Genomic DNA, 26,659 nt, shown 5'->3' with positions numbered 1-26,659 from the left:
CTTGGAACAAATTTAATTTTGGGGGGGTTATTTTTAGCTGAAATACATCTAACTGCATGCAGAAATGCTGGTGGATGTTTATTTTGTACGGTATGCAGCTAATTGTGTGCCAGCTGATCCGCAGCCACCGTGCTTTGCTCTCTGACACAGAAATTCAAAAAGAAGTGGCTTTTTGCTCACGACTGTTAGGTGTTTGTTCCGAGTGTGCCAACTGTTCAGCGTCTGCTCTGTCTAATGAGGCTGCAGATTGTCTGATGAGCTCACCTCGGAGCCATCCCATCTTAGAGAGCGAGCTGAGGTGTCGCCCTTCCCGCGGGCACGGAGCGACGGCCCGGCTCCGAAGGGCAGGGTTGTTGGTACCAGGGCACGGTTCCGCGCGGTGCCGTGCTGGGGTGTCAGCACGCCGTGCAGCACGTGGCACTCCTGGCAATGCCTGTTCGGTGGCGTAGCCAGGCGTGTGACAAGAGGGTGGAAATGGAGGTGGATCAGGGGCTCCTGTTCTTCTGCCATGGGCATGCGAAATACTGTGCCAGAATGAACACTAGAAAAAATCTATCTGGCAAGCCATGGCTTTTTCCCTTCCTTTCCTGGATGTTTTCTAGTCCCATTAATATGCCTGGCTCTTTTGCAAGGCCTCTTTTTTGGCACGTAGTGGGAAGGAGGAGGAAGAAACCCCTGCTAGCCTTGCTTGCCAGGCAGGGTTTCCCAAATTTCCGAGAGCAAGGCGTAGCAAGAGTAACTTTTTTTTTTCCTTGGTGTATAAACATTTTTTTCGTCCATGTTTTTTTAATAGCTTTGGCTGCTGCTCTTAAACTCAGTGTCCTTGCTGAACGTGTTTCACGTGTGGAGGCACTAGGAGGGGAGTTTTCAAACAGACCTCTTGCAAAGAAATCAGTTCTTCGTGTTGAAAAATACGCCAGAGTGGCCTTCACAGTTCTGTGTGCAGGGTGCCCAGTGGCTTCCAAGAGATGTTGAGGACTCTTGTTGCAAGCTGGTAGGGCACCAGGGACCATTAGACCAGGCCCAGACTCTTAACAATAAAGGAGTATTTATTTTTTAAAATGTGACATCTTTTGTTTCTTTGGAAACATTTTTATCATTTGTGTGATTCTGCCTGTGTGCAGGTTTCTTTGTTTCCATATGACTGTTTTTTTTTTTTTCAGGAGCAAACCCCCTTTCATCGAATTTTCTAACCCAGAAAGAAAGATGTAAATCCTCTGTTGTGGGTCAGGGTGAAGTGCTGGGTTTAGGACAGCGAAAACGTGCTGAGACATGTCAGCTCTCTTTTTGCCTTGCAGGAGAATTTAGAGCTAGAAGAGAAAATATATTTTGATATTTTGCTGTAATATTTTAAACACACATGAAGTAATGGGCTGAAATGTGCGTTTGTTGTGTTGCAGTTTGCTTTTCACGTGTGGGTTAACTGCTGTAAGTGTGTTGGTAGTTTCTGTGTTGGTGGTTGATCTCACCGTGGCAGAGGGGTGAAAACGTTTTGCACATTGTTTCTACCTTCAAACCTATGGTGCACGACTCAGCCGTGTGCTGAGAACTGTCAGAGCAGGAGCCGTTACAATTTTTTCCGTGGAATTCCGTGGGTCGTGCCTGTGAGGTGCTGTGCTGGGTCACTGTGCACGGAGAAAGCGTTCCGTTGGGTGGAAGGAGCCGTGCACTCGGGGACGCGGCGATTTTCAGCGTAGTCGGGGGCTGTAAGGGCTTTGGGGGACCGTGACTTGTGGTCGGGGGGTGGCCGTGCGTGTGTAGTCGGGAGCCGTTTGCCTGTCCCTGTTCATTAACGAGACCATTATCTTGCAGTGTTATTTTTGTGAATAACTTTGCCTTTGGTCCTGAGGTGGATCACCAGCTGAAGGAGCGATTTGCGAACATGAAGGAAGGTAACAAATGGGACTTAAAAACCTTTTTGCCTTGGTTTCCTGCTTTCTGTGGGAGCTGCTGGTGGTAAGGGCTTAGCTGCAGCCATCAGAAGCCAAGTCGGTGGGTTTCGTTCTGTGCCTCGCGGGCAAGTGTCTGCACCACAGTGGTTATTTCCTGGGATTTTTACTTCCCATCGTACTGTCTACTCTGACCTACCTGGTTACGTGGAGGTAGCTCGGCATGGGAAGACTCTGTGGAGCTCTGTTGGGGGAGGAGGAACTGCTGGTCCTTCCCTACCTGTTACCAAAACGTGCGATGGCCAAGACTGCAAAGCTTCCTGACTGCACAGGCACAGCTTTGTGTATCCCCTTGCCATAATGGCTTACTGGCTTCAGTTACTGGATTCTCCCATTTAAAGTTGTCACAGTTAGCACTGGTATTAACTCATAAGGATTCAAATTGGGGGGGACACTGTCACTGGATGTCTCGTGTGCTTCTAGAGAAGTCGCGTTGCAGACACCAGTGCCCGGGGCTGCCCAGTAACCCCGCTGTGGCCTTTACATTGCCCAGGGTGTCTTTTTTTCTTTCCTCTTAACCTCTTGGATAAGTAACAGTTTTATTTGGTTATGGCAGAAATACAAAAATAACTATTTCTGGAAAGGAAAAATGCGTGGCATGAACAAAGAAGCTGTGGCTTCCCATAGTACAGCTTTGTGCTGAAGTAAACAATGTGACTTCTGGGCTCTGTTGCAAACCGTAAAAGCCCCAAACTTGCCCCAAACTTAAGCTGTTGTCTTTAATTTTAGTGGTTGAGCCTTCTTTTTTTTTTTTAATTTTTTTTGAACTGTTGTTTAGTGGTGGCTTGAGAGAAGTGACAAAGTGGGGAAGGTTCAAGAGATCTTTATAAAATAAAGAAACCTGAGTTCTCTTGCCAGAAGGTGCTCAGGCTCTGTGCCCTGGGCTAAAGGGCCGCAAACAGCCGAAATGGAGCTGAGCCTTCCTTTAAATGAAAGGGCTTGGGGGCTTGTGTAGGAAAGGCACTAAGTGGGAAGAGATAGGGCTGTTCTAATAGCAATTTTTACAGGGTGCCACTGAGAATGAATGCGCTCTTTTTTTTGAAGTGTTTTGAGAGCTGTCATTTTGAAGGGATCCTTGAGGTGTCACCTCACAGCCAGCTGGGGGACTAATACAATGACTTTCTTGGATGCTGTCAGAATGAGCTTTAACTAATTTTCTTTTTTTTGTAATGATACACATGCGGTGGTTTTATTAGGACTGCTCTTTAGGGCTCTGTACTGAGTGATATTTAATAAGTTGTCGTTTCTAGAAGAAACGGTGGTGGTAGCTGACTTTATTTTTTTTCTTTTCCAGGTGGGAGAATTGTGTCCTCAAAACCTTTTGCACCTCTAAACTTTAGAATTAACAGTCGAAACTTGAGTGGTATGATTGCTCTTTTTATTCTTCATTACAATTATGGTGCATTCATTATATGAACATGTCTATAGTGGGTTTTTGTTGCTCTTTGAAGAGTTATGTAAGCAAGCAGAAAAATGATGTTGTGTTACTATAGCATACGTGTCACAGTGACATGTATTTAACATCAAACAAACAGAAAAACCCCACCCAACACTGAGGCAAACAGAAACTGTTTTTATGGGGTTCATCCTGCTGTGTTTAGATGTCTATCATGTCAATATTTCCCTGGCTGGGCATCTTTTGTAGTTGAAGAGAAAGTTGAAGGGTGTGATTCATTTCTTTAACTACAAAGAGCTGCAGTGACCAGCTTGCATGCAGGTTCCTTACACCCAGCTGTCTAAATTTGGACAAGTAAATCCCACCACTCATGATTTGTAAGGCTTAGAAGCTGAAATGTTGAGCTTTGAATGCTTTGTCTTCTGTACTGTAAATTGATCAAACAGACCTATCCCCTAAACGCCCAGTCGCTGTGTCTGTTTTATTGCCAAAAAGTTTTGTGTTTTTCTTCTCTTCTGGCCATAGTAGACATGATATTTGCCAATGTTTGCACCCTTTGCAAGTATGTGAACTGCAGTTTAATGAGGTTGTGAGATTACCAACACCCCGTGCTGTTGGTTTTGCTTCTGACCCTTTTTTCAGTTTTTATCCTTGAAATTTTGAAAGCAAAAGAACAATCCAAGCAGAGTTTTACATGTATTTACGTGTCCAGTCCAAAACACTCCCTAATTAAAAAAATGCCTTAATCCCCTCCTTGTGCAAACATGGCAAGTAAAATACTGAGTTACAAATCTCAGGCTGTTTTCTGGTTTTGGCCTGACACTCACAGCAAACTGCTTTTCAAGAATAGTAATTTGAAGACTGTCATTAAGGCATTTCACTGAAATAGTGCCTTTGTGAGTTATTTTTACTAAGCTGGAATTGTTGTGAATGTCCTGTGCATTGGACACCCAAAACTGCCCTTTTCCCTCCTGTTGGATGTTGTTTTCTGTGGCATCTGGTTGTTTGGAACCTTATTAACCATTGGGTCCTGGCTTACCAATCCTTTTTTGACACGTACTTGAAAATAAAAGGAGAAAAAAAGGCGGAATGGTACTCCTGGAAATCCTGAGACCTCCAGAGAGCTGAGATCAGTCTGTCAGTTTGCCAATAAGACAAAGAGCACCTGAGTAAAGCCTGGTACCTCTTCTGCAGCACTAGAACTAGATGCAATCTAAGAGGCACTTTTGACATTTCGTTTACGAAACGTGCCTATGTAAATAATTTTTTTTTGGCCTCCCAAACCTTTTCTTTCCTGGCTTCTGACCATTTCCTTCTCTCTCTCTTTGCTAGGTTTGGGAGAGTGCAGTTATTAAAAGAAGTGGTGGTGAGGCAGAAGTGCGGATTCAGTGAGAATAGTTTTCTAGAATGCTGAAGTTCTGTGCATCAACTGTTATGTAATGCTTGAAGTGAATGTTGATGTTAAAATTATATAGAGATTAAGTAAGATTTGGATCAATGAGATTGCTTAGCATAAAAATAGATAGTAGCTTCCACCAATAGGAAACTCTTCCAGGGATTCAGATAAGAGTTCCTGAAAATAAATTACCACTGTATGTGACAAACAGTGAGTGAAAATTCTGGGAACCAATTTTAGGTCTTAATCCCATTCTGTGACCCTGCTGTGTTTGGGAAATACCGATACCAAATGAGCACGTGTGGGATGTGCTGGGCCCGGGGCTTGTTCCAGCCTTAGTGGCCCAAGTGGCACTTGGAGGGAGATGTCATCCACGTAGAGCTCGTGGCACAGAACGTGGCCGGTGCCCTTGGCACGCGGAGAAGGTGATTTCACTCTGCTGTGCTTGCTGCCCTGCAAGGCTTTTCAGAGGACTTTTATTCAACGGGCTTTTTTTGTGCCTGAGTATGATTTGAGTCGCGTGGTTTGCCTGCCTATGTAATGTTTTGATCTAAAGTATGAACAGTTAAATAATTTAAAAAATATAGTGGAAAAGATAAAGCTTTAAGAAGCAGGCAAACTTTTTTCTCAATACAAGTTTTGTCCTTAGTAGTTCCATCTGGAACAAGAAATGGATCTGTGGAAAGAGTTGGGGCAAACCAAAACAAGTATTAAAATGTGGTTAAAATTGTGGCTGACGTTGCTGAATCCTAAAACTTGCTTTTTGACTCTTCTGGGTAACTTTTTTAATTTAATTAGAAGTGTGCCATAAATTCTTCCTCAGTCATGCCACTCACTCAGTGTTCAGTGGTTATGGAAATGCTTAGACACATCCCATACCTATTAATTCTAGGGAAAAAACAAATATAGGCAAGAAAGCAAATATAAAACGTGCTTGTCCCCAGTCCAAATATAGAGCAGTTACAGTTTACATGGGTTGGATCTAATGATGTTCTTTTATTGGTCCTATCTAATTAAGTCCTGCCCATTACTGCAGATATGTTGTTGCTGGGTTCCTCCTAAAAGCTGTCTGAGACACAGGGAAGTTCTGTTTGTTAAAAGCTTGCACTAGCCCATAATTTTACTCTAGGATGGCTGACTATCTCGCAAGAAATGAAGGGCAGAGCTTCCAAATCTCTGAAGTTTTCTGTAGGGTGCATGTAGCAAGAGAATAAGTTGTTTTTAAACTTAGTGCAGTGCTTTATTCTGGGATGTTGCGATCTGAATCCAAAATTTCAGTTTCCAATGTGCCTTTCGTGTTGCACAGCTAGTTTCAGCTAAGTACAACTGAGTGGCAAACTGAGCAAGCTTGTGTTCCCTGACTTGGCTTTCTTCCTTTAGATATTGGCACTATAATGAGAGTTGTGGAGCTATCACCACTGAAAGGGTCTGTGTCATGGACCGGGAAACCAGTTTCTTACTACCTGCATACTATTGACCGAACCATAGTGAGTATCAACACAGGCCAGTAGATCTCTGGCTGCTTTGCCTGCTTTGGAACCAACATGCCAACCTCAGTTCCTTCTTCTTGGGAACTGTTTACATGGTTGTTTGGATATTTACAGACCTGTAGCACACCTAACTGGAATGGGTGCACTTCCCCAGTTCCCTGGTCAGCCTGGCTGAATGTGCAGAACATCCTGCATGCTCAAGCAGCGTGTTACACAAACAGTGCCATTATGGACAGTGCTGGATCTCTTCATTCGTTGAAGGTGAAGAGGTTTCCCAGCATGATTCCTTCTCGTGCTCCAGAATATGCAACTGGGCAGAATGGTCTTGTGCTATAGCTTCTGCACTGAGTAAAGACTCCGTGGGTCTTTAATTCTTCAGTTTACTTTGTGGTGTACAGACCATTTCGTTCTATCATATTCAAGCAGTAAATCTCAACTTTAGTTGAAATTTCAGTTGCCGTAGAACCAGCCAAAGCTCCATAACAATGCTGATGCATTCGCTGGTTTGGTTTTTTTTGGTTCAAGAAAACAAAAACAACCCTGTAGAAATGTAAACTGTGGAGAAATAGTTTATTCCACACTGAGTTTTTTGCAATATGATAGTAAGACTTTTTTTATAAGTCTGCTCTAGTCTCATAATGCTTCTGTTAAAGGATCTGCTAGGGTGTAGATAAGTATTTTAGTAGAGTACGAGAGTGAAGTAGCTTCATGGAAAACAACCTTCTACTGCGTGGAGATACGTGACACAAAGCTTTAAAACAAGGATAGGCAGTGGCTGAGATGATAAAACCTTGTTGAGGCCTGGATTATATCCTGCTACACAACGGGTCTGTGTAGCTAAAGAGAATGAATGTAAATGGCCTCTTGATGTAGCTTATCAGAAGAAAACCAGTCAGAATTTCTGCAGTTCTGCATGAAGCTAATGTTCTGTTCTTATGTATTCATCTGTCGTGACTTTGAAAATGATGATCTTATCTTTCTATTTTCAGCTTGAAAACTATTTTTCTAGTCTCAAAAATCCAAAACTCAGGGTAAGTGTCAGTCATTTTCTGTGGAAAACTCAAAATAATGGAGTAGCCACTATCAGGAATTTAGTCACTGGTTAAAGATATATGGAATTGACAGAAAATCAAATTTTCTTGGTAAGCAAGGAACAAGGGCGTGGAGCTAATTGAAGTGAGTCATCACATGCCATCGAGCACTAATACAGTCATGTTCAAGAGCTTTCTAATAGAGAATTAGTGGGGCAGCTGCAAGGTGTTTTCCCCTTGCATTAGAGATCTGTAAAGAGCTGTTCGTTCGTTAAAGAGCTGAAATTAAGGAAGGAAACGATAGTTTGAGTCTGTCCCAGTGTTCAGCTGCATGGAAATGAAGCTGAAGAGTGCTCTGAGACGTTCCTTTTGGGACGTGCTATTTGAGACATGAAATCACAGAATCACAGAATGGTTTGGGTTGGAAGGGACCTCAAAGATCATCCAGTTCCAACCCCCCTGCCATGGGCAGGGACACCCTCCACTACACCAGGTTGTCCAAAGCCTCATCCAGCCTGGCCTTGAACGCTTCACCTAATATCCAACCTGCACGTTGGAAATACACGAATAAGATGTGCTGTTTATCCAGATATTAAGAAAGAGACCTGACAGCCTGCTAATGTGTTGTCAGTTGCTGCAGTCTGTGCTATTACATGTGGAATTAAAATGCCAGAGGATTTTTGAGACCGTGCTCAGCTGTATTAGTCTGAAATAACCGATGGGGCTGGTATTCCCAGTAAGAGAATTAAGTGAGGCCACTTAATTTAAAACTTCAGGTGATTGTTCAGCTTCAGACTGACTTGCTTAGTAAATGTTGAGAACAGACTAATGGCAGCTTTGAGGTTGGGTTATTGCAGACTGCTGGATTCAGACTTGGGAGAAAGAAGTCTTCTCAGAGTCAAAGGAAAAAATGCAGAGTTGCATCCATGTGCTTTTGAACTTCCCTGCTTTTAATGGTGAGGCTGTTTAAACCTGCCACTTCTACCAAATCTGCCATTTATACAGACTAGTTGATAACTCACTTAAATTGAAGAGATGTTGGAATTGCCAGAATTCTCATGCAAATTAAACGTTACCTGGAAGATACAAGAAAACCTTCCAGTGAGCTCTTTGAAATTTCCTGTCCTTACTTAAGCCTAGTAGAAAATCAAGCCCAAAAGTTGCTACTTAATAATTATTTTCTCAGTCTCCTCTACAGACTTGTCTAAAATTGGATTAGATGACAATTAATGGCTTTGCTGTTTCAAGTCATGTAACATTTTTAAAGTGATGTAGCAACACGCGAAATGTTGGCAATATAGGTAAAGCTATTGAAATATTTAATAATTACAACCAAACAACTCAAAACCTGTAACACCGGTGATCCGGGGGGGTGGAATTGGGAGGGGAAGAATAAGGGAAGAGGTTGAGGCTTAATCTCTGCCCTGTGGCTGCGTGTTTGAAACCCGTGATGGTAGGTGATGGTAGGTGATGGTAGGTAATTCGGTGGAAAGGGCGACTTGCACTTATCTCCCTTGTCCCACTGCGTGTTGCCAGGGGCAGGGTGAGTCGTTTTCCCTTGCTGGTAACAAAAGGTTGGGGTTTTTTAATTTGGCATTGTATGATAAAAGCCCTTACACCTCGCTCGTGTGGAAGACTGAGATGGGAAACAGTGGTCTGTGTTAAGAAGTGATAAATATATCAGCAGATTATTAAGTCTTCTAAAACATTTTCCAGGAGGAACAAGAGGCAGCTAGACGTCGTCAACAAAGAGAAAATAAGAGCAACACAACTACTCCAACGAAGGTTCAAGAAAACAAGGTGAATATCCTGCATTTTCATAGAGCGAATGTGTTTTCTCCTTCGCTGTGCAGAAACCCATAATCTGTGTCAGGAAGAGCCTGATTCCGTGGGGGACTGACTGTGTTTGTTCTGAACGTGCAGACTGGTATAGCTGTTGCTGTGGACAAAAATATGATGGAGTGACTTAATAAAAGCTGCACTTGGGAATTGCACCACTAATTCTGGAAAAAAGATATTGCAAGATGAATAGAGTGGTTGGTTGTCCACCCTCGCTTACCTTCAGCACCAGCTTGCAGAGCTGTCCCCGAGTCATAACTCATTGAATGCAGTTCAAAGTGTGCTGGGTCTCTTTTGCAAAGACTCATTTCCTTTCTCCTTCCATTGCATGATACTGTTAGAAATGCAGCGCCTGTTCATGCACAAAAATACAAAGTATTGGATGTACTTTGTCTTTTTAATGAAATTCAGTTAAAGAATATAGTTGATACAGGGTGAATAATCAGCTTTTCTTAGACAACAGTTACAGATTTCCTTTTCTGTACTGGGTAAGTCCAGCAGAGAATAAGCACAACTACTTGGGGTGTTGGGGACAGCTTTTATTCCAAGCAAGTCTGCTTCATGGGCGAGTTATTTAGCTACAGTGCATCAGTTTCCTTTCATAAAACTATTAAATAAAGTTATTAATGCTTGCTTGAAAGGAATGCTGCCTATGTGGGTAGAAATGACTAAAGAGCTTTTGGCTTTTAAAAATCTCTTAGGATTCTGGTGCTGAAGAAGAAAAGGCTGTGGCAAATTCTGTTAAAAAGCCATCTCCCTCCAAAGCACGGAAGAAAAAGCTGAGTAAAAAAGGAAGGAAAATGGCAGGCAGGAAACGAGGGCGCCCCAAGAAAATGAACACTGCAAATACAGAGCGCAAGACCAAGAAGAACCAAACTGCACTAGAACTTCTGCATGCTCAAACTGTTTCACAGACATCTTCATCCTCTCCTCAGGGTGAGTTCTGGGCTGACGGTGGAAGAAGCCTCCCCCTGCCCCGTGAGCCTTGATAAGTCTCTGAGGCTCTGCATGCTGGCTTGGAGGTCGTTCTTCCTCTATTGCTGGGTTTTCTTTGGGTTTGTGTCATAACTTCTCCCTTGCCACCAAAGCAAAGCTCCCCGTGAGATGGTGGTACGCTTCTGTGAGATGGTGCTTGAGGCTGGCTGTAGGTGCTTGGCCAGAAGCTGGAGCTGAGCTGTGGCTGACAGAACAGCAGCAGCAGCGACAAGCTAAGGATAAACTGTGGATGTAATTCCAAACAATTTGTTGCGCGGTGTTGGTCTGAGTTACTGGGTCTGGCGTTGCAGATGACATGCTTTCCGATGGTAAAGCTGCTGTGCTGGCCAGAAACACTGTCATAATCTGCAAGGTTGTGTTTTTTCCTCTCCTTAGATGCTTACAAGTCACCTCATAGTCCATATTACCAACTACCTCCTAAAGTGCAACGGCATTCGTCTAACCAGCTGCTGGTGACACCTACCCCACCTGCACTACAGAAGCTGCTAGGTAAGGCTGCGATGTGGTCACCGTGCTTGTCGTGGGAGCCGCTGCTCTGAGGGTCCTGAACGCTCGGTGAATCTGAGGGTGCTGAGAGAGCCACTGGGGAAGGGTGCAGATGGAACAGGAGAGGGGGACAGCTTCTTCCCCATGTCCCCCTCCCTGCCCCACTCCTGTCGGCGTCACCACGAGGTCTCTTCTCTTGCTTACTGCTGAACTTGGTGTCTTGGTCTGCGTTTGTTTTTTGGCATTGTTTCAGCTCTCGTGTGGCACAAAAGGAAATTAGCCTGGATTTAGCAGGAATCCAAAATAACTTTAAATGGAAACGGCTAGGCAGAAATAACTTTATTTTAAATGAAGCCGTTCTCTTATTCCTAAATCATACAATCTTGGGGAGCACCGCTCCATTTTCTCTACAAAACTTACAGCAAAGTAAATGAGATGCTGTCTGAGTTTGTGAGGCAACAAAGGTGATGTGGTTGGAAAATGTGCTCCACGTGCAAGAGGTGATTTAAGAAAAAACCTGGTGGGTGGTTTTCTGAGTCTTCTGGTTTCTCTCCCACCCCAACTGTTTCCGGCCTTTGGCATTGAACATGAGCCAGTCTAGGATCATCTGGGAATCTGATGTAATGTTCCTGTTGATGTAGAGACCAAGGGCATCTGCGATGTCCTTAACTCCTGCTCTCTTGCTGTGGTGTCTTACAGTTACAACTGATTCTTACTATAGAGAAAGAGAGGAAAAAAGAGCGATTTAGAGGGACATTTCGTGTCGGAGTCAGGGGGAAGCGGGGAGAATGACAGTTGTCTGAAGTAAACCTTGACTCAGAAGTCTGTACACTATATATTGCTTGTTTTGGCTGCCTGCGATTGCAGCAGACTGGACTTCATCGTGTAGCTGGGCTTATGATGGAAGGGCCGTGGTGGTGAGGGCTGGGGAGAAGGAAGGTTCATGGTGTAACAGGAGACTGGAGACAGAAGGGCAATGAGGAGCAAGTGCTCCTTGGAGGGTAGAGTGAATGTGGGTGTAGAGCTTGTCATCTGTCTGTGGAGGTAGGGGGAGTACAGCGGGCCCTGTGTGTGAGGCTGGGAGAAGGAGTGCTCTGAGCTCAGGGCTGGTTCTGGCTGCTACAGCTGATCTCCTTTGTTATTTCTACTTGCAGTGCATTAAAAGCCGTTCAGCTCCTCTTTCATCATGCAAACACACCATTAGCACCCATCATGTTCCTCTGGTTTCGGAATGCATTGTCATGACTTCCAATGGGTTACCTATTATGAGTAGCTAATGGATCCAGGAGTTCAGCTTGCATCAGAAGATGGATTTTCAGCGTGCTCTAAATTGATCTTTAATGGCTTGGTCTGACTTACCATCCAAATAAAAAGCAAGAGAGCAAAGTGGGGAGAGGTGTCAAGGGAGCAAATAGGGGTAAATAGGAGCATTGCACTTACTCTCATTTGAAATGTATCATCTCCTTGTTTATTTTTCAGACTCTTTTAAGATCCAGTACATGCAGTTCATGGCATACATGAAAACTCCTCAGTATAAAGCAAGTCTGCAACAGTTACTGGAGCAGGAAAAGGTAGGTCTCATTTTTAATATTTCTAAACAGAATTGTCACACTACTAGATACCTTAGGGGAGGGGGGACATGCTGGAAGTCAGAACTGTGTGTTCTTAACACCAGGCCAATTAGAAAGACTCTACCAGAATAATGCTGAGGCTAAATGACTGTACCTGGGGATTTTATTCTGACTCGATCAGTCTTTGTGTGCTGAAATTTCCCATCTGCAAACCCGTGCCCCTCCACCTAATAAGACTGACTTCAGTATTTCTGATTTTTTCCCTCTATTTTGACATGAAACTGTGTGTACCTGTGCAGGAAGCTGATGTCTTGACCCCTGTCCTTTTCTCCCGTTTGGGACTGGCAGCTGCTTTTCTTCTCTAAATGTCTCGTGGGCCACAGGAGCCAGAGGTGGTGGTGGCCCACAGGAGCCAGAGGTGGTGGTGACCCACAGGAGCCAGAGGTGGTGGTGGCCCACAGGAGCCAGAGGTGGTGGTGGCCCACAGGAGCCAGAGGTGGTGGTGGCCCACAGGAGCCAGAGGTGGTGGTGGCCCTCCCCGGCAGCGTGCACTGCCTGAACACATTCCTGCCCCCGCTTAGGGCCTCCCTGCCTGGATGCATCCTGCCAGCTGCTAGTCAAACTGCTCTTCGATAATTAAATTGTGTTTAATCTAGCTAAAGGCTGTAGCAACTTTGAATGAGGCCAATCTCGAAAAACACACAGCTACTAATTCCTTGGAGTTGAATTTTCTGGGCTTTTCTGACATGCTGTTCTTTTCCCACTACAGGAAAGCCTGAATGAATTGAGTACTGTAGCATCAGGATGGCTCATTAAACTTGTAACAAATTGAAGTATGGAATTAAAACCCCCAAACTGTCATGACTCACTTAAGAGACTTAATGAAGCATCCTTAGCATTGATAATCTTGATGTGTTAAGATTGCACGGGTGGGCAAAGTGTAAATTTACCAAGTCGTGGGTGGAAACACATGGAAAGGCAAAGGAAATCCTGCAGCTGGGAAGTGTGGCATTTTTCCTGCTATGGAGCCATCTCCCCAGCAGAGGGAGGAGATTTACTGGCTAGCCACCTTTTCTTGTGTTGCTTTTCCTCAGTTATGAATAATTTAATTGCTTTATTAAATTAACTCTCATGAGAGAGACTGTGCCTGCTACTTCTGTGGAGGAACCTTTCCCCATTGAGCTCAACAATAAAGTTTGACTTCTGGCCGATTCCAGCTTTTGGTAGCCCCCGTGGAAGCTTTTCTTTGCTCTGTGGACTTTGTGAAAGTGTCAGCATAAAGTCATAGCATTGTTTTGTGAGGTTTTCCATAATGGGAACTCTTTTTCCAGATAAGAGAGGCTGGCTTGTGCCACCCTCTTCGTTACTGAGAGTTGGATGATGCTGATGTGGAGTTCATGCAAACCTTTTTTCTATGGTTGTTCCCATTTGTTTTCACAGTCAAACAGTACTTTGAATTTTCAACTTCTTTCCTTAAGCAGCATATTTTCTGCTTGTCCTGCACTTGTCAGGAAAGTCAGCATAAAGTTAGCTCATCTCCTGGCACGGAAAATAGCATGAGCAAGGATAGTGTGCAAATATTGTGCCATCTGCTGGAAGTGTAGATTGAGAGTGGAAAAGTAATCACTTTGTGATGGAGTCTAACAGCTGTTTCATACTTTAAGACATTAAAATGAGGGATTCAGTATGAAAATATTTTTTTAATGGTTCCAGGGAGAGCATGGCAAGTTAAACTTCACAAGGGCAGAAGCAGAACTTTGCTGGATGAGGTGCTGCTGTATAGTCTGTTCAGTAACTCCCTCTTGCATGAACGTTTTTCAAGTGCAAGAAAAACGTTTCTGTAACAGGATTTTGAAATAAACAAGATGCTGCGAGCTGCCAGTTCACCACGTTACCCTTAGATGGAGCTGTCAGCTCCTCCACTGCTTGTAAAGGCGGGACGAGACCACTGCTGTTGAAGGCATAAATGATTTTTTGAGCATCACCTGTGGCGGAATGTTTAGCGTTGCAGTGACTCAACTGTTTTCCCGAGTGGTTGGCGTGAGTGGCAGCAGGAGCTGTGTGCCAGGTCCTGTGTTTTCTCACACGTGTGGGACTTGCCAGCACTACTGCTTCGCTTCGTGAATGAATCGCTTGGAAGATCAAGGTGCTGTTCGCCCTTGTCCTCCACTTTTTCGGAAGTGATGGCTCAGTTTCTGCATGATTCCTGTGTGGCCTCAGCAGCAAAAGTTGGAGAAAAGTGTCATCTCCAGAGCTTGCTGCTCTTGCTGCACTCATCTTTCAGCTGGGAGCAGAATAAATGAGACTCCAGCCAGTCCCATCCTTGCCCTGTGCTGCTCGCATAGTGCACGTCCATGAAATGAGTAAGCAAGTATCCAGTTAAGGAATGTTATGGTCAGGAAGCGTTCTGGGAGTGGAAGGGTCGGGTGGCCCGCTGGAGTAATTTTGGCATTAGAAGTACAAGTGGTTTAGCTTATTTATGACTTTCTTCCTACCTCCCCCACAGGGTATTTTCTTTTACTGTGTGTCTTCCATGAGTATTGTGTAGGAAAACTCTGAATTGGGACTCTGGAGATTTAGATTCTGTTCCCAGTTTAGTAACAGATTTCATACAGATAATCTTTTCCAGTTCCATTTCAGTTCTGTAGGATGTGATTATTACTTCTTTATCACTAGGAGGATAAAAATGAATTTTAAGACTGTCCTGATTATATTTTACTATATAGCAGAAAGAAGTGCTTGAAAGCTCTTTTTTGTTTACTTAACTTCGCCAAGTGTTGAACACCAACAATTACAGGCTCATAGAAGTCTGAGACAAAGCTTAGATCAGTTCATACATCTCCCTTCTGAGCTCAGATTCACTCCCAGCCTGCTGTACAAACTAGATGTAAACATGTTATTAAGATGGACCATGCTGCAGTTGGTGCTAAAAATGTATTTTCTCACTCTTCCTTCTTCCAGGAAAAGAACGCTCAGTTGCTGGGGACAGCACAGCAGTTATTCACCCACTGCCAGGCACAGAAAGAGGAAATCAAACGTCTTTTTCAGCAGAAACTTGATGAGGTAGCCCTGATCTGGTGGAAGTGGATGCTCGTTAGTCATGTGCATGCAAACATTTTTGATAAAAATAAGTTAAGACCAGAGCAGTTTCAGGTTTTCAGCCTCTGTTTTGCAGCAGATTGTGCTAAATAATGTGGAATCTGTATCTTTCTCTGGTTACATTTTCTCTTCATTGCTGAGATTGCTGCGTGCTGCTGGGTTGGCTGGGGAAGGGGGTGACAGACCACGGACACTGGTATTTTAGTAAAGGATGCGTCCCTGCGGGTTGAACAAACTCTGTGTTGCCGATGCAAGTTCATAAGCACGGAGGAAATGTGGTGGCTCCCTACAAAAATAGTGCTGTTTTGGCTGGCGAGAAACTAAATGCCAGTTCTAAGGCTGAATGGCTGGCACAGCAGCTTCAAGTGAGGTGCTTTTGTCCTTCCTCATTTTCCCCTAGCAATGACAAAGTGCCTTGGGGAATGCTGGGGGACTTCCTGTGAGCTGCACAAGTGCTGTGGATCTCCTCGGTGTCACTTCTGAATGTGACAGTCGTCTGGAATTAGGGTGTTAAGACCTTACTGAATGATCTCTTTCCTTCTCGCTCTTCGTCTTGTAGCTGGGAGTTAAAGCTCTAACGTACAACGACCTGATCCAGGCTCAGAAGGAAATCTCTGCTCACAATCAGCAACTGAAAGAACAGACGAAACAGCTGGAGAAGGATAACAGCGAGCTCAGGAACCAGAGCTTACAGCTGGTGTGTACAACGCGCGTGTCTGAGTAGCAGGGTGGTGCTCCCTGTTTGTGTCAGGAGGACAGGTCATGAGCTGAGGGCTGTCCTGTCTTCAAGGTATCTTAACGAATGAAAAATCATCCAGCTGCTGTAGCTCCTCTGTAACAGAGAAGAATGAAGGGGGAGAGAATGCAGGTGGTCCTTTTCGTAGGTGACCTTTGTTTTCCTCTAACAAATGCTGAGGTGACAGTTGGCTCTGGCCTTGGCTGTGTCCCTTAAGAGCTTTGCCCCTGTGTATGTACTTGTCACTGAATCTGGATCCTGCTGGCCAAGAGGTTTGTGCAGTGCTTGCTTCGTGGTAGCCGTAACTCTTGTGGTGTTCATCGTGTGACTCAAACTGCTGAGGCAGGCGAGGTGGAAATCTGAATGTGGAAGGGTTTAGGGAGGATGGGCCATAACTGTGTGTAGAAAGAACCAGGCCACCTCCTGCCGCATTACGTGGGGACCACAGGACTGTTTTGGTGGCGTTTGGCTTAAGCTGAGAGGAGTTTTCAATGGGCAAAGAAGCTTCTTGCATCTATCCAGTTGAAAGGTGCCTGGTTTTCAGCTTGCACCTTGGGTGGTGTGAGGTGGTGGAAGTCGTCTTTTGATCTGTTGATCCTGTGTCTGCAGCTTAAGGCACGGTGTGAAGAACTGAAGCTGGATTGGTCAACATTGTCACTGGAGAATTTGCTGAAGGAGAAGCAGGCGCTGAAGAATCAGATTTCTGAGAAACAAAAGCACTGTTTGGAATTGCAGGTAGAGGGCAAGAAACAAATGGAGTCACCAGCTTGGGGTAGCTCTTGGGCAATGGGCCAGTTAAGGGTATTTGACTAAATATGATATGAAAGCACAAGCTAGGTGGTGGCTCTTCTGTTCCCCCCGCAGAGATTAATCTTTCTATTAGAGGATTTTAATAAACTTTAAAAATAAGGATGTGGGCAACTTTTAAAGGAAGTTGATGCCTGATTCCTTGGTAATGCTGTGGAAGAAGGATTCATGGTTTACCATTAAATATAATTAAAAAGCATGACCTGATGAAAAGAAGGGTTCTGCTTGTTTGTACGTGTGCTCTGACATCTTGATTCAGGAATCAGTTCCCACAGAATGTCACCTACCATAGTGAAAAGAAATTAAACTCGTGTGTCCGAAGAACTTTTTCTTTCCCTGTGAGATCAGCTCTAGAGCTAATCCAGCCTTTTGCTGGATGGCTCGGCGTGGAGCGACTGTTTCCTTCAATGACTGGCAGTATTGAGCTACTCCATACTCTATAAGTTGGAGATACTTTATATTTGCTTTTAAGATCTGAAAAGTGCTTTCCAAGAGTCTCTGAGCCGTTCCCCTTACCTGTGCCTTGTGGTCTCAAGCTCAGAGCAGCATGTTGAAATTTGTTTCTCAAATTTTGGGTCAATTGTTCTGCATTGTTCCCGGAAATGGGGCCGCTTTTCCTGAGAAGCATATCTAGGCAAAACACCATGATGTGATAGATTTATGAAGTGTGGTCTTTAATCGGTGTCCTCCTCTTTGTTTAAAGATCAGCATTGTGGAACTTGAGAAGAGTCAGAGACAGCAGGAGCTCATGCAGCTGAAGTCGTACACGCCGTCTGATGAGTCACTGTCAGTACAGCTACGCAATAAAACCCATTTGAGCCGTGATGCAGAGGCTGATCATGGCAGGTTCCAACTGGAACTTGAGTGCTCGAAGTTTCCTATGCCCCACATGAATGGCATGAGCCCTGAACTGTCCATGAATGGCCACGCTACTCCCTATGAAATTCATAACACCTTCAGCAGACCCTCGTCCAAGCAGAACACCCCCCAGTACACGACCTCTCACCTGGACCAAGAAATAGTTCCGTGCACCCCGAACCACAGCAGCAGGCAGAAGGCAGACAAGATGACCAGCTTGTCCTTACCTGATTACACCAGGTTTTCCCCGGCGAAAATAGCACTAAGGAGACACTTGAATCAAGACCACGCAGTCAATGGAAAAGCATCAACTCATGAGATCCAGAGGTGAGAGCCATCATTTCCTGGGATGGGAAAGGAGGGGTGATACTGTTGCTTGTTTGAATAACGGTGGCTTATTTGAATTGTGGAAAAATCTTTTTAAAAGCGGAGTTTTGTACACTTTTAAAAGCTTTGTTTCAAGAAAACCAGCAGTGCCAGCTGATTGGGTAAATAAGGTGGTAGAGTGCCTTGAGTTCAGTACAGGAATTCCTGTAAAAATCATTAGCCTTTGTATTCCGACGATCATACATCTCTGTTCCAGAGCCGACCATGTCAAAGAGAATGGCCTTACGTATCCCAGCCCCGGTGTTTCCAACGGGATAAAGCTGAGTCCTCAGGAAACCCGGCCCTCTTCCCCAGCGGCCTTACCAGTTGCAGGCGAGAAGGTAAGAGATCTGCTGTGCTCACGTGCAGAGATGTTGCACCTGGCAGGACAAAGAAATAGTTGGCCAAACTAGGGAATGCAGGCATGCACCTTTCCGTGGTCAGCTTGGCATGGAAAATAACAAAGTACAGTGGGTGTGACGGAATAAAAAAGAGCTGGCTAGAGGAAGGGAATACTGCGCTCATGGAAGACGTGCTTGTCTCTGAGTTACTGGTTTGCATATGAACTGTGCCAGTAATGCAGTAGGACTTCTCTTTGATCTAGTGTGTGTCTACTTGAACTTGAAAAGTAGAATCTTTCATAATTTAAAAAAATGAAAATAACAAAAAATTGTCCACGGGATTGGTCCAGCTGTGAATCATGTTGCGTGTTTCAGAGCAAGCAGGTTCCCTCCAATAGGTTACCATGGAAATATTTCTGGCTACTACATCTTCCGTGTACAGATGGCCTCAAGATATGGATTCTGTCAGATGAGTGCTTTGCACAGAGCTCTAACAAAGACGTTGGCAAATGAGCTTGCCTAAGGCATCCTTTTCCTGGTGCTTGGAGCCAGCAGTAGCGTTAATTTACGTATTTCTATGCTGGTGGCTATTGCTGTCCCAGTAGACTGAGACAAAATATAAATGAGCAGGTTACCATTAGTTTAAAAAAGTCTTTCCAGTTATAACATGCGCTGAAGAATGGTACTTTCTCTTTTTGCATTTCCAGGTTTTGAGAGAGAGAACCTCTGTGAGTAATGGAGAAACTATCACCAGCCTACCTATCAGTATTCCTCTGAGCACAGTGCAGCCCAATAAACTCCCTGTTAGTATCCCTCTGGCCAGCGTAGTCCTACCTAGCCGTGTTGAGAAGGTGGTGAGTAAGGGATTGTTAACACTTTCCATCCCTAACTAACGTCACACTGGGCAGTAATGGGGTGCTGTGTGCCAGAATCCGTTGTGGGCTGCTCATCTCGAGCGTGTGATGCTTCGGGGGAGGCTGCTGTTGGGATGCATCCTCTTGGCTCTTAGTCATTCTGTAGATTTTTCTTCTCGTGTGTCTGTGGGGTGGTGGTATTTCAGCCAGGAAGGAAAGTAAAGTACGTGCCTCAAGAGATCCTCGTCTTGAACGTCTGGCTGGGTGGAGACGGCGCAGAGTCCGAGAGTTTGTGGCAGTGGAAGCAGAGAATCACACACGTCAGTTTGTCCTTAGCCTCTGCCTTCCTGCATGACACTGCGAAACAAATTCTTCTGCCTCGGTTTGGTCATCTCAGAATTGTCTCTTTGTCACGTACGTGCGTAGGCTGGGCTCGCACAGCACCTCGAGGCTGTAACACCTTATGTGCGAGTGACTGCTCTGCCGCAGCAGAGAGCGACCACAGGGCTTTTGAGACCATCTCTTTTTCAAAGCCTGATAGGTCCATGCCACTCTCAGGGGCAGAGGAGCTTAAAAAAAGCCCGATCCAGTTTTTGACCAATGTTTGTCACAAAAGTGTTACAGTAGAGAGCTGAGAAGCATTTGCTGCTTTCACATGAGAGCTGTGAATTTAGAATCAGTCCACACATGCTTGCCTTACAATCCCATATTGGGAAAGCTGGAGTTGTTTCATAGCATTGAATTCATTATCTTTTTCCAGCTGTAGACTTTTAGTTGTAGCACAGCTACAGTCTGCCCAGCTCTGAGCAGAAGTCATGTGTCCTCGGAGAGGATCGTTAGCTCTGGATGGCATCTCTCCCTTCAGCACATCGTTTATTCTGGCTGCCATGACACAGTTGTTTTGTCTGTTCAGGAAAACACCACTTGTGGATCGTACCCTCGGATAGCGTACCAGAGAGCACAGCCTGATGCATTTCGTGTTCAATTTGGGGTTGTTTTAGGGAACTTTGTGGGCACAGGCTTGGGGACAGGGTACAACCATGTGTTTCCATGCCATCTGCGTGTGAGCCAGGGGACTGGGGCATTTGCTCTCTGCAGTGCTGTCCTGAGTCTAAACTTGCTGGGGCGATGAGCCTGTTCTCCTGCTCTCAGCGTGGTGTCTGCTGTGTGCTAGATACTGTTGCAGTACAATTAATCGTGGCATTTATTTTTGTCCCATAACACGCTGATCTATGTTTTTCTCAAAACAAGCAAAATCTAGGGCATGTAGGAAGTAGAGCTACTTTCCTTGGTAGATTTACTAATGCATGTGAATTTCGTTTAAACTGTTGACTTTTGTGTTTACTTCCTGTACTGAAACGCCTGTTTCTCTCCCCTCAGAGAAGCACACCTAGCCCAGTTCACCAGAGTAGAGACTCATCGACACTTGAAAAGCAGATTGGTGCTAGTTCTCATAATGGCATAAGCAATGCTGCTGGAAACAAGCCACTGGCTTTGGCTACCTCAGGTAACACCTCATCTACGCAAAGGTGCCCTGTCTTGTCGTGGCAGCACCCCCAAGTGCACGTATCAGAGTTTGCTGAGCACTTCTTGTCAGGTCATTCAGGCAGTAGAGTGCTGGGTAAATGTGTGGTTTTTAACAAGACCAAAGAATCATGGGTGTGATGTTGTGAGCCAGTGTGTGCCTACAGCTTGGATGCGTTCTGGCATAAAGTACTGGTTTGACGTGCCTTTACCTGAACTGCAGCACCTTGCACTGTAAATAAATAACTGCTTTTGGAAATTCTTCTGTGTGGATTAAAAGATTCTTACCTTTACAATGTGGCAAACTAGCAAAGTGTTGCCTAGCTGTGCTGTGAGCTGATGATCTGGCTTTAAAAGTTTTATTTTTGGAGTTTGTTTAATAGCAAAATTAGTGTCTCACTGTGAGTCACAATGATGCCTCACGAGCAGCTGTAAAGGCACAAGTATCTGGGCAGGAAGAAAGCTCCAACAGGAGAGGGCAGGGATACCTTTAAGTGCAGACAATGCTTCTGAACTTGCTCATCTGTTGAAATTGTGGCCTTTAGCTATTCAGGATATGGAAATGTTGTGGACCAGGAAAAGTAGGTTCTTGCATACAGAAGCTCTTCTAAACTGATCTCTCATCAGAGACTGTGTTTGTTCTTAATGTTTCCACCTCGAGGGGCTTGTGTTGTTTCTAGCATCTGTTTTGCAAAGAAGGGCTTGGCTGCAGTTTTCTGTAAAACCAATGAAGTGTTTAAAAAAACCCTCGTTGTAAAAGATTGCTATGTTTCAATTAGCCCAGAGACAAGGTCTTGCTAGAGCACTAAACCCATTTATGGCACACCATGACAAGTGCTTAATTCCCTTTTCAAGCTTTCTCCCATGTGGCATTCTTCTGCCACAATTTCTCTGAAGATCCCCTGTCACTTCCTAAGCCACAGGCTTTCGTTTAATTTTGAGGAGGAGGTGGGCTCCTCCTTGAAGGATGAGGAAGTTTCTTCTTTTGGGGAAGGAAACTGAGTTTGGCCATCTATTTCCTAGGCGACAGGGAGTTGTTGAGAGTAGGGGAGCCCCAATTTCAAAAAGCCTAATAGCTCAAAAGAAGCTTATATTTGAATTCCATTTGAAAAGCGGGTAGTGCATAGGATATCTCCATTTAATACACGAATTTTCCTGAACTGGCAAAAGAGTAGGGAAAATCCTTAACCCCTGAGACCGTCAGCACGCAGAGCCACGTTCTCAGCTGCAGTGTGTCCACAGCAGCTGTGCAGTCCCCGTGTAACACACGGCTGCTGGCTGATCTAATGCAGGTAGAGCCGAAACCACTGCCAGTCATCCCCGAAATCTAGCACTGTGAACTATCACTCAGCAGAAGCAATGATGTATACTTTCCCTTTCAACAGGTTTTTCTTACTCTTCTGGCTCCGTGGCAGTCAATGGAAATCTTACAAACAGCCCAGCCCATCTTAACCATAGTGTTGATCAGGCAGCTCTGGACGACTCTGGGAGTCTGTTTAACTCAGTAGGGTCTCGGAGTTCCACTCCACAACATCCTTTGCTAATGATGCAGTCAAGGAACTCTGGGCAGAACTCCCCTGCTCACCAGCACTCAACAAGCCCCAGGTTAAATGGCACCTCCCAGAGCCTGGTAGGGGTTTTGCAATATGCAGATGCTCAGAAGATGTTTGCCGAAGGAACAAAGGGGGATCTTCAGTCTGATGCAGCGTTTTCAGATCCTGAGAACGAGGCCAAGAGAAGAATCATCTTTACAATCTCTCCTAATACAGGACATGTAAAACAATCCCCTTCCACCAAGCACAGTCCTCTGCCCACGAGCGCTCGGCTGGACTGTGGCCAAGCACACGCGCAGGACGGGAAGAAGCGAGGCCGTCGGAAGAGATCCTCTACTGGGAATCTCAGCGGGAACTCCGGGGTCTCCCCTAAACGCAAATCCTTACCTACTGTGTCTGGACTCTTTACGCAACCATCAGGTTCGCCGCTCAATATCAACTCCATGGTAAGGGCAAAAATGAGCAGCTCTAGCAAGAGAGAAGGGCCTGGGGAAGCTCTTTGGATCAGAAATAAGCTTTTAAATAAGAAATCAGCTTCTTTAGCGTACTCGCAGGCGGTCAGAGCCCTTGGAGCTAGAACTGGCGCCAAGACCCTTGTGAAAACGTTCCTTCTGAGGGGCGAGAGACTCGCTGAAAACTTGGGGAACTGTTTCCGCATAGGTAGAACATCTTCAAAGAGTTCTTTGCTGTCAGGCATTAAAAATTAAAAATAAACTCTTCCCTTATGACAAAGAGCTTGTTTCTGCAGCAAAGTTGATTTTTAGGCTGTAGTTTAAATATTTTGGAAATAGTTTAAACTAAGATTGACTAAATAGCATGAGTGCCAGAAGCATATGGCGTTCTTGCATAATTAAGCCAGCTGTACAAGTTGTGTTCATGTCGTCCTGCAGTGGTAGTTGGAAAAGAGACACGATTATCCCATGTCTTTGTTTCTGTGCTTGAAATCAAAGAATGAAAATTAGATATTTTTCCGAGTTATATTTATCTTTTGTCCCGGTTTGTAGTGCAGGCCAGTGGAGTATAACGACAGCAGTGCTGACCAGGCAACTGTTGCTCATCCTAAAGCTGAGCAAGGGAAGCCTGCTTTTAATATCCTTAACAAGATGCCTTGTTTCTAAACCGATACTCTTACCTGTAACTGCTTTCTTTCCTTCTTGCCCAGGTCAATAACATTAACCAGCCTTTAGAAATAACAGCCATTTCCTCTCCTGAAAACTCCCTGAAGAACTCTCCTGTTCCTTACCAGGACAACGACCAGCCCCCGGTTCTGAAAAAGGAAAAGCCCCTCATTCAGACCAACGGCGTTCATTACTCTCCTCTGACATCCGACGAAGAGCAGGGATCTGAAGATGAGCACAATAGCAGCAGGTGAATACACAGGCATCGATTTCAGGATGAGATTTCTCTGAGAGCTGGTAACAGTGTGGTGAACTGGAGAGGTGTGTTAAGCCTTCTTTGTTGCCTTGGCCTGAAGACCGATTCCGTTATGCCAAGACTCTTCCATGGCTGGAACTGTGAACAGGGAAGGTATTTAGGCAGTAGGATTTGAGTGTGGGAACGTACCGTTGTTGTGTTTGCAAGGCTGACAGAGTCTGGCCTCTGAAACAAGTAATGTAGAAATGATTCTTATTTTTTTTTAATTGCATTGCTTTGGAGGAGCACTGAGGCTGTGTGTGTTATCTTTAACTAAGAATGTCTCCCGCTCGCTCCCAGTTTCAGCTTCGTTCAAAATTCTTCACTTCCTGCCCCAAACTGTTGATGAGTTTTTCTCAAAATTGAGTACATGCCACCCTTTGCCTGCCCATGGGGTGCAATTTTTTTTCTTATTTAAGGTGCTGGAAAAGTAACGACTACAGAAATGTGATCAAGAGCTACTTGTGAAAGAAAAGCAACAGTGAAGTCCTCTGAACGTGCACTAATCGTGGCAAAGAGCAATAATTCTGTAATAGCTTCTACTTAAAGTTTGGAGTGGAGTTTTTTTTGGTGCTTTTAAGTTCCTTTAGTTAAACATACAGCTGTGCAGCTGACTCGACTTTATATACTCTAGTCAAGATGTGAACATGAGGAAGACAGGTTATGAGGGTAAATGTGCAACCAAAGGCCTGCAATGAGTGCTGTAACCTTTTTGTTTTCCCACTAGAATTGAGAGGAAAATTGCAACAATATCATTGGAAAGCAAATCTCCACAGAAGACTGTTGAAAATGGTAGGTGTGAGGAACGTTCATTATTTGTTGTACTGGTTGGCCTCGGGAAGGGGTGTCTGCCACTGGCTGAAGTGGTTAGTAGCAGAGTTTTCTGTGCTGCTGAGCAGAGTGCAGTTCTGCCACGGCTTTGCGTAATCATAGTGAAGTGGCTGATAATTACAGGTTTTAGGTCAGTTCTTTCTGTAGTCACAGGTCACCAAAGATCTGACCAGGTTTTTTGCTGGCTAAGGGTTTGAGGAGAGATCTGGAGTACAAAGACTGAGGAAAAAGTAGATCAGCATTCTCAAACTTTTTGGAGCATTAAACTAAATTTTAAGAACTCAGCATTCTCAAACTTATTCGGAGCATTAAACTAAATTTTAAGAACTCAGCATTCTCAAACTTTTTCAGAGCATTAAACTAAATTTGAAGAACTCGGCATTCTCAAACTTATTCGGAGCATTAAACTAAATTTTAAGAACTTTTAGATGACTTCACAAAGATTTCTGCCTTCAGATCAGGAATAGAATTACAGACTGATAAAATGTGGGTGTTGAAAGATAAAACCCTGTTCTTGATGAGCAGAATCAGTGAGTGCTGTTTTTTTGACATGTATAAATTTTCTTCCAAACTAGGCGGCAGCTTATCTGGGAGGAAACAAGCACAAAGCAACGAAAGCATGAACAGCAGTAAATGGAAATCTACTTTTTCACCAATATCTGACATCAACCTGACCAAAACCACAGATAGTCCCTTGCAGTCGGTTTCATCTCTGAGCCAGAATTCGCTGTTTGCCTTCAGGCCGCCCCCCGAGGACAGCCTTGCCCTCGACGCCAAGCTCACAGCACACGCGAGGAAAAGCATGGCCATGCCCTCGTCGGGGGCAGACGGGCTCAGCCCTGGCACAAACTCCGCTAACGGGTTCTCGTACAACGGCGGCCTGTCGGCTGACATTGGTTTGCACAGCTTTATCGATGGTGCTCCTCTTCCTCATAAGGCTTCAGACGGGACGGCTTCCAGCTGCTCCCTGAGTTTCCAGGCGCAGCGAAGCAAAGACGTGGGGGTGTCGGAAACGAATCCTTTTTTGAACAAGAGGCAGCTCGAAGGCCTCGGTGGCACGAAAGGAGAAGACTTAAATCGGTCGGGGGTCAAAGGCAAAGAGATGAGCGAAATGAGCGTTCGTGCTGGGGGTTCTTCGGAAAAAAACTCTTTGCAGCATAACGGAAAGGTCGGCAAAGGAAGGGACCGAGATGTGGAGTTTAAAAACGGCCACAACCTTTTTATTTCTGCTGCTGTTTCATCTGGTGGCCTTCTGAATGGTAAAAGCCTTTCTACTGCTGTTTCTTCAGCAGGCAACCCAGCATCTTCTGTTCAGACGCACCATCCTTTCCTAAACACTTTGACCACTGGATCGCAGTTCCCCCTCGGCCCCATGGCCTTGCAAGCAAACCTCAACTCGGTGACAAATTCCTCAGTATTGCAGTCCTTATTTAATTCAATGCCAGCTGCTGCCAGTCTGGTCCACGTGTCATCAGCTGCAACCAGACTGACTAATTCTCACACTATGGGGAACTTCTCTCCTGGGGTTACAGGTGGAACAGTTGGAGGTAGGCAGAACTCTTTCTCTGGTCTAAGACAGGGCCTAAAGGAAAGTCTGACGCTGCCTCTCCAGGGCTGAAACCGTTTAATTTCTGCAGGATGTGAAGCAGATCTGTCCCACATAACCAGTCTCCTCTCTCTCTCTCGGAAATGCTAGGATGAGTTCAGTTCCCCACAGTGAAATCTCATGAGCTTTGTCTACTAGTTGAGCTTGTTGTATCACCTTAATGAAAGAATACACCCAGACTTTGTGATTCCATAATGTATGCTTGTTCAGATATTGCTGTGTTGGAGCCAACGTAGGTTTGCCTGCAGGTAAAAGATTTAACTTGTCCTGGTACCAAGTTAAGGATCTCTAACTTGTCAACTTGAGTGAAGGTTGAGATTAGGCCATGAATGGATTTAGCATGATCCAGGAAGAGCTAAACATCAGTGCCTCTTCAGAGGAGATGGTGTTGGGAATTGCGTAGCATTCTGGCTCTTGAGTGGACACGAAGAGCATTTCTTTGCCAGGAAGGGCAATGCCATATGCACCTTGCACTTCTGAGATTCTGCACAGGCTTGGCTTCCGTGGCCCAAAGCGC

At 44.9% G+C, this 26,659-nt stretch overlaps 1 protein-coding gene across 1 annotated transcript in view; it reads left to right on the top strand.

Annotated features, from left to right (window-relative positions):
* DOT1L (DOT1 like histone lysine methyltransferase) overlaps window positions 1–26,659 on the top strand; it is a 75,337-nt gene that overhangs the window by 41,686 nt on the left and 6,992 nt on the right. The window contains exons 9-27 of the mRNA XM_086627839.1: window positions 1,813–1,892; window positions 3,244–3,312; window positions 6,122–6,228; window positions 7,221–7,262; window positions 8,979–9,062; window positions 9,803–10,037; window positions 10,473–10,586; window positions 12,063–12,154; window positions 15,116–15,217; window positions 15,813–15,950; window positions 16,599–16,724; window positions 17,500–17,981; window positions 18,238–18,361; window positions 19,069–19,215; window positions 20,596–20,722; window positions 22,125–22,738; window positions 23,455–23,660; window positions 24,433–24,497; window positions 25,112–26,083. Coding sequence (XP_086483965.1) covers window positions 1,813–1,892; window positions 3,244–3,312; window positions 6,122–6,228; window positions 7,221–7,262; window positions 8,979–9,062; window positions 9,803–10,037; window positions 10,473–10,586; window positions 12,063–12,154; window positions 15,116–15,217; window positions 15,813–15,950; window positions 16,599–16,724; window positions 17,500–17,981; window positions 18,238–18,361; window positions 19,069–19,215; window positions 20,596–20,722; window positions 22,125–22,738; window positions 23,455–23,660; window positions 24,433–24,497; window positions 25,112–26,083 — 3,926 coding nt within the window. The remainder of the gene's footprint in view (window positions 1–1,812; window positions 1,893–3,243; window positions 3,313–6,121; window positions 6,229–7,220; window positions 7,263–8,978; window positions 9,063–9,802; window positions 10,038–10,472; window positions 10,587–12,062; window positions 12,155–15,115; window positions 15,218–15,812; window positions 15,951–16,598; window positions 16,725–17,499; window positions 17,982–18,237; window positions 18,362–19,068; window positions 19,216–20,595; window positions 20,723–22,124; window positions 22,739–23,454; window positions 23,661–24,432; window positions 24,498–25,111; window positions 26,084–26,659) is intronic.

This window comes from Tauraco erythrolophus, chromosome 28, assembly GCF_009769465.1.
Source record: "Tauraco erythrolophus isolate bTauEry1 chromosome 28, bTauEry1.pri, whole genome shotgun sequence".
NCBI classification, from domain to species: domain Eukaryota; kingdom Metazoa; phylum Chordata; class Aves; order Musophagiformes; family Musophagidae; genus Tauraco; species Tauraco erythrolophus.
This window is presented reverse-complemented; position numbering and strand designations above follow the sequence as displayed.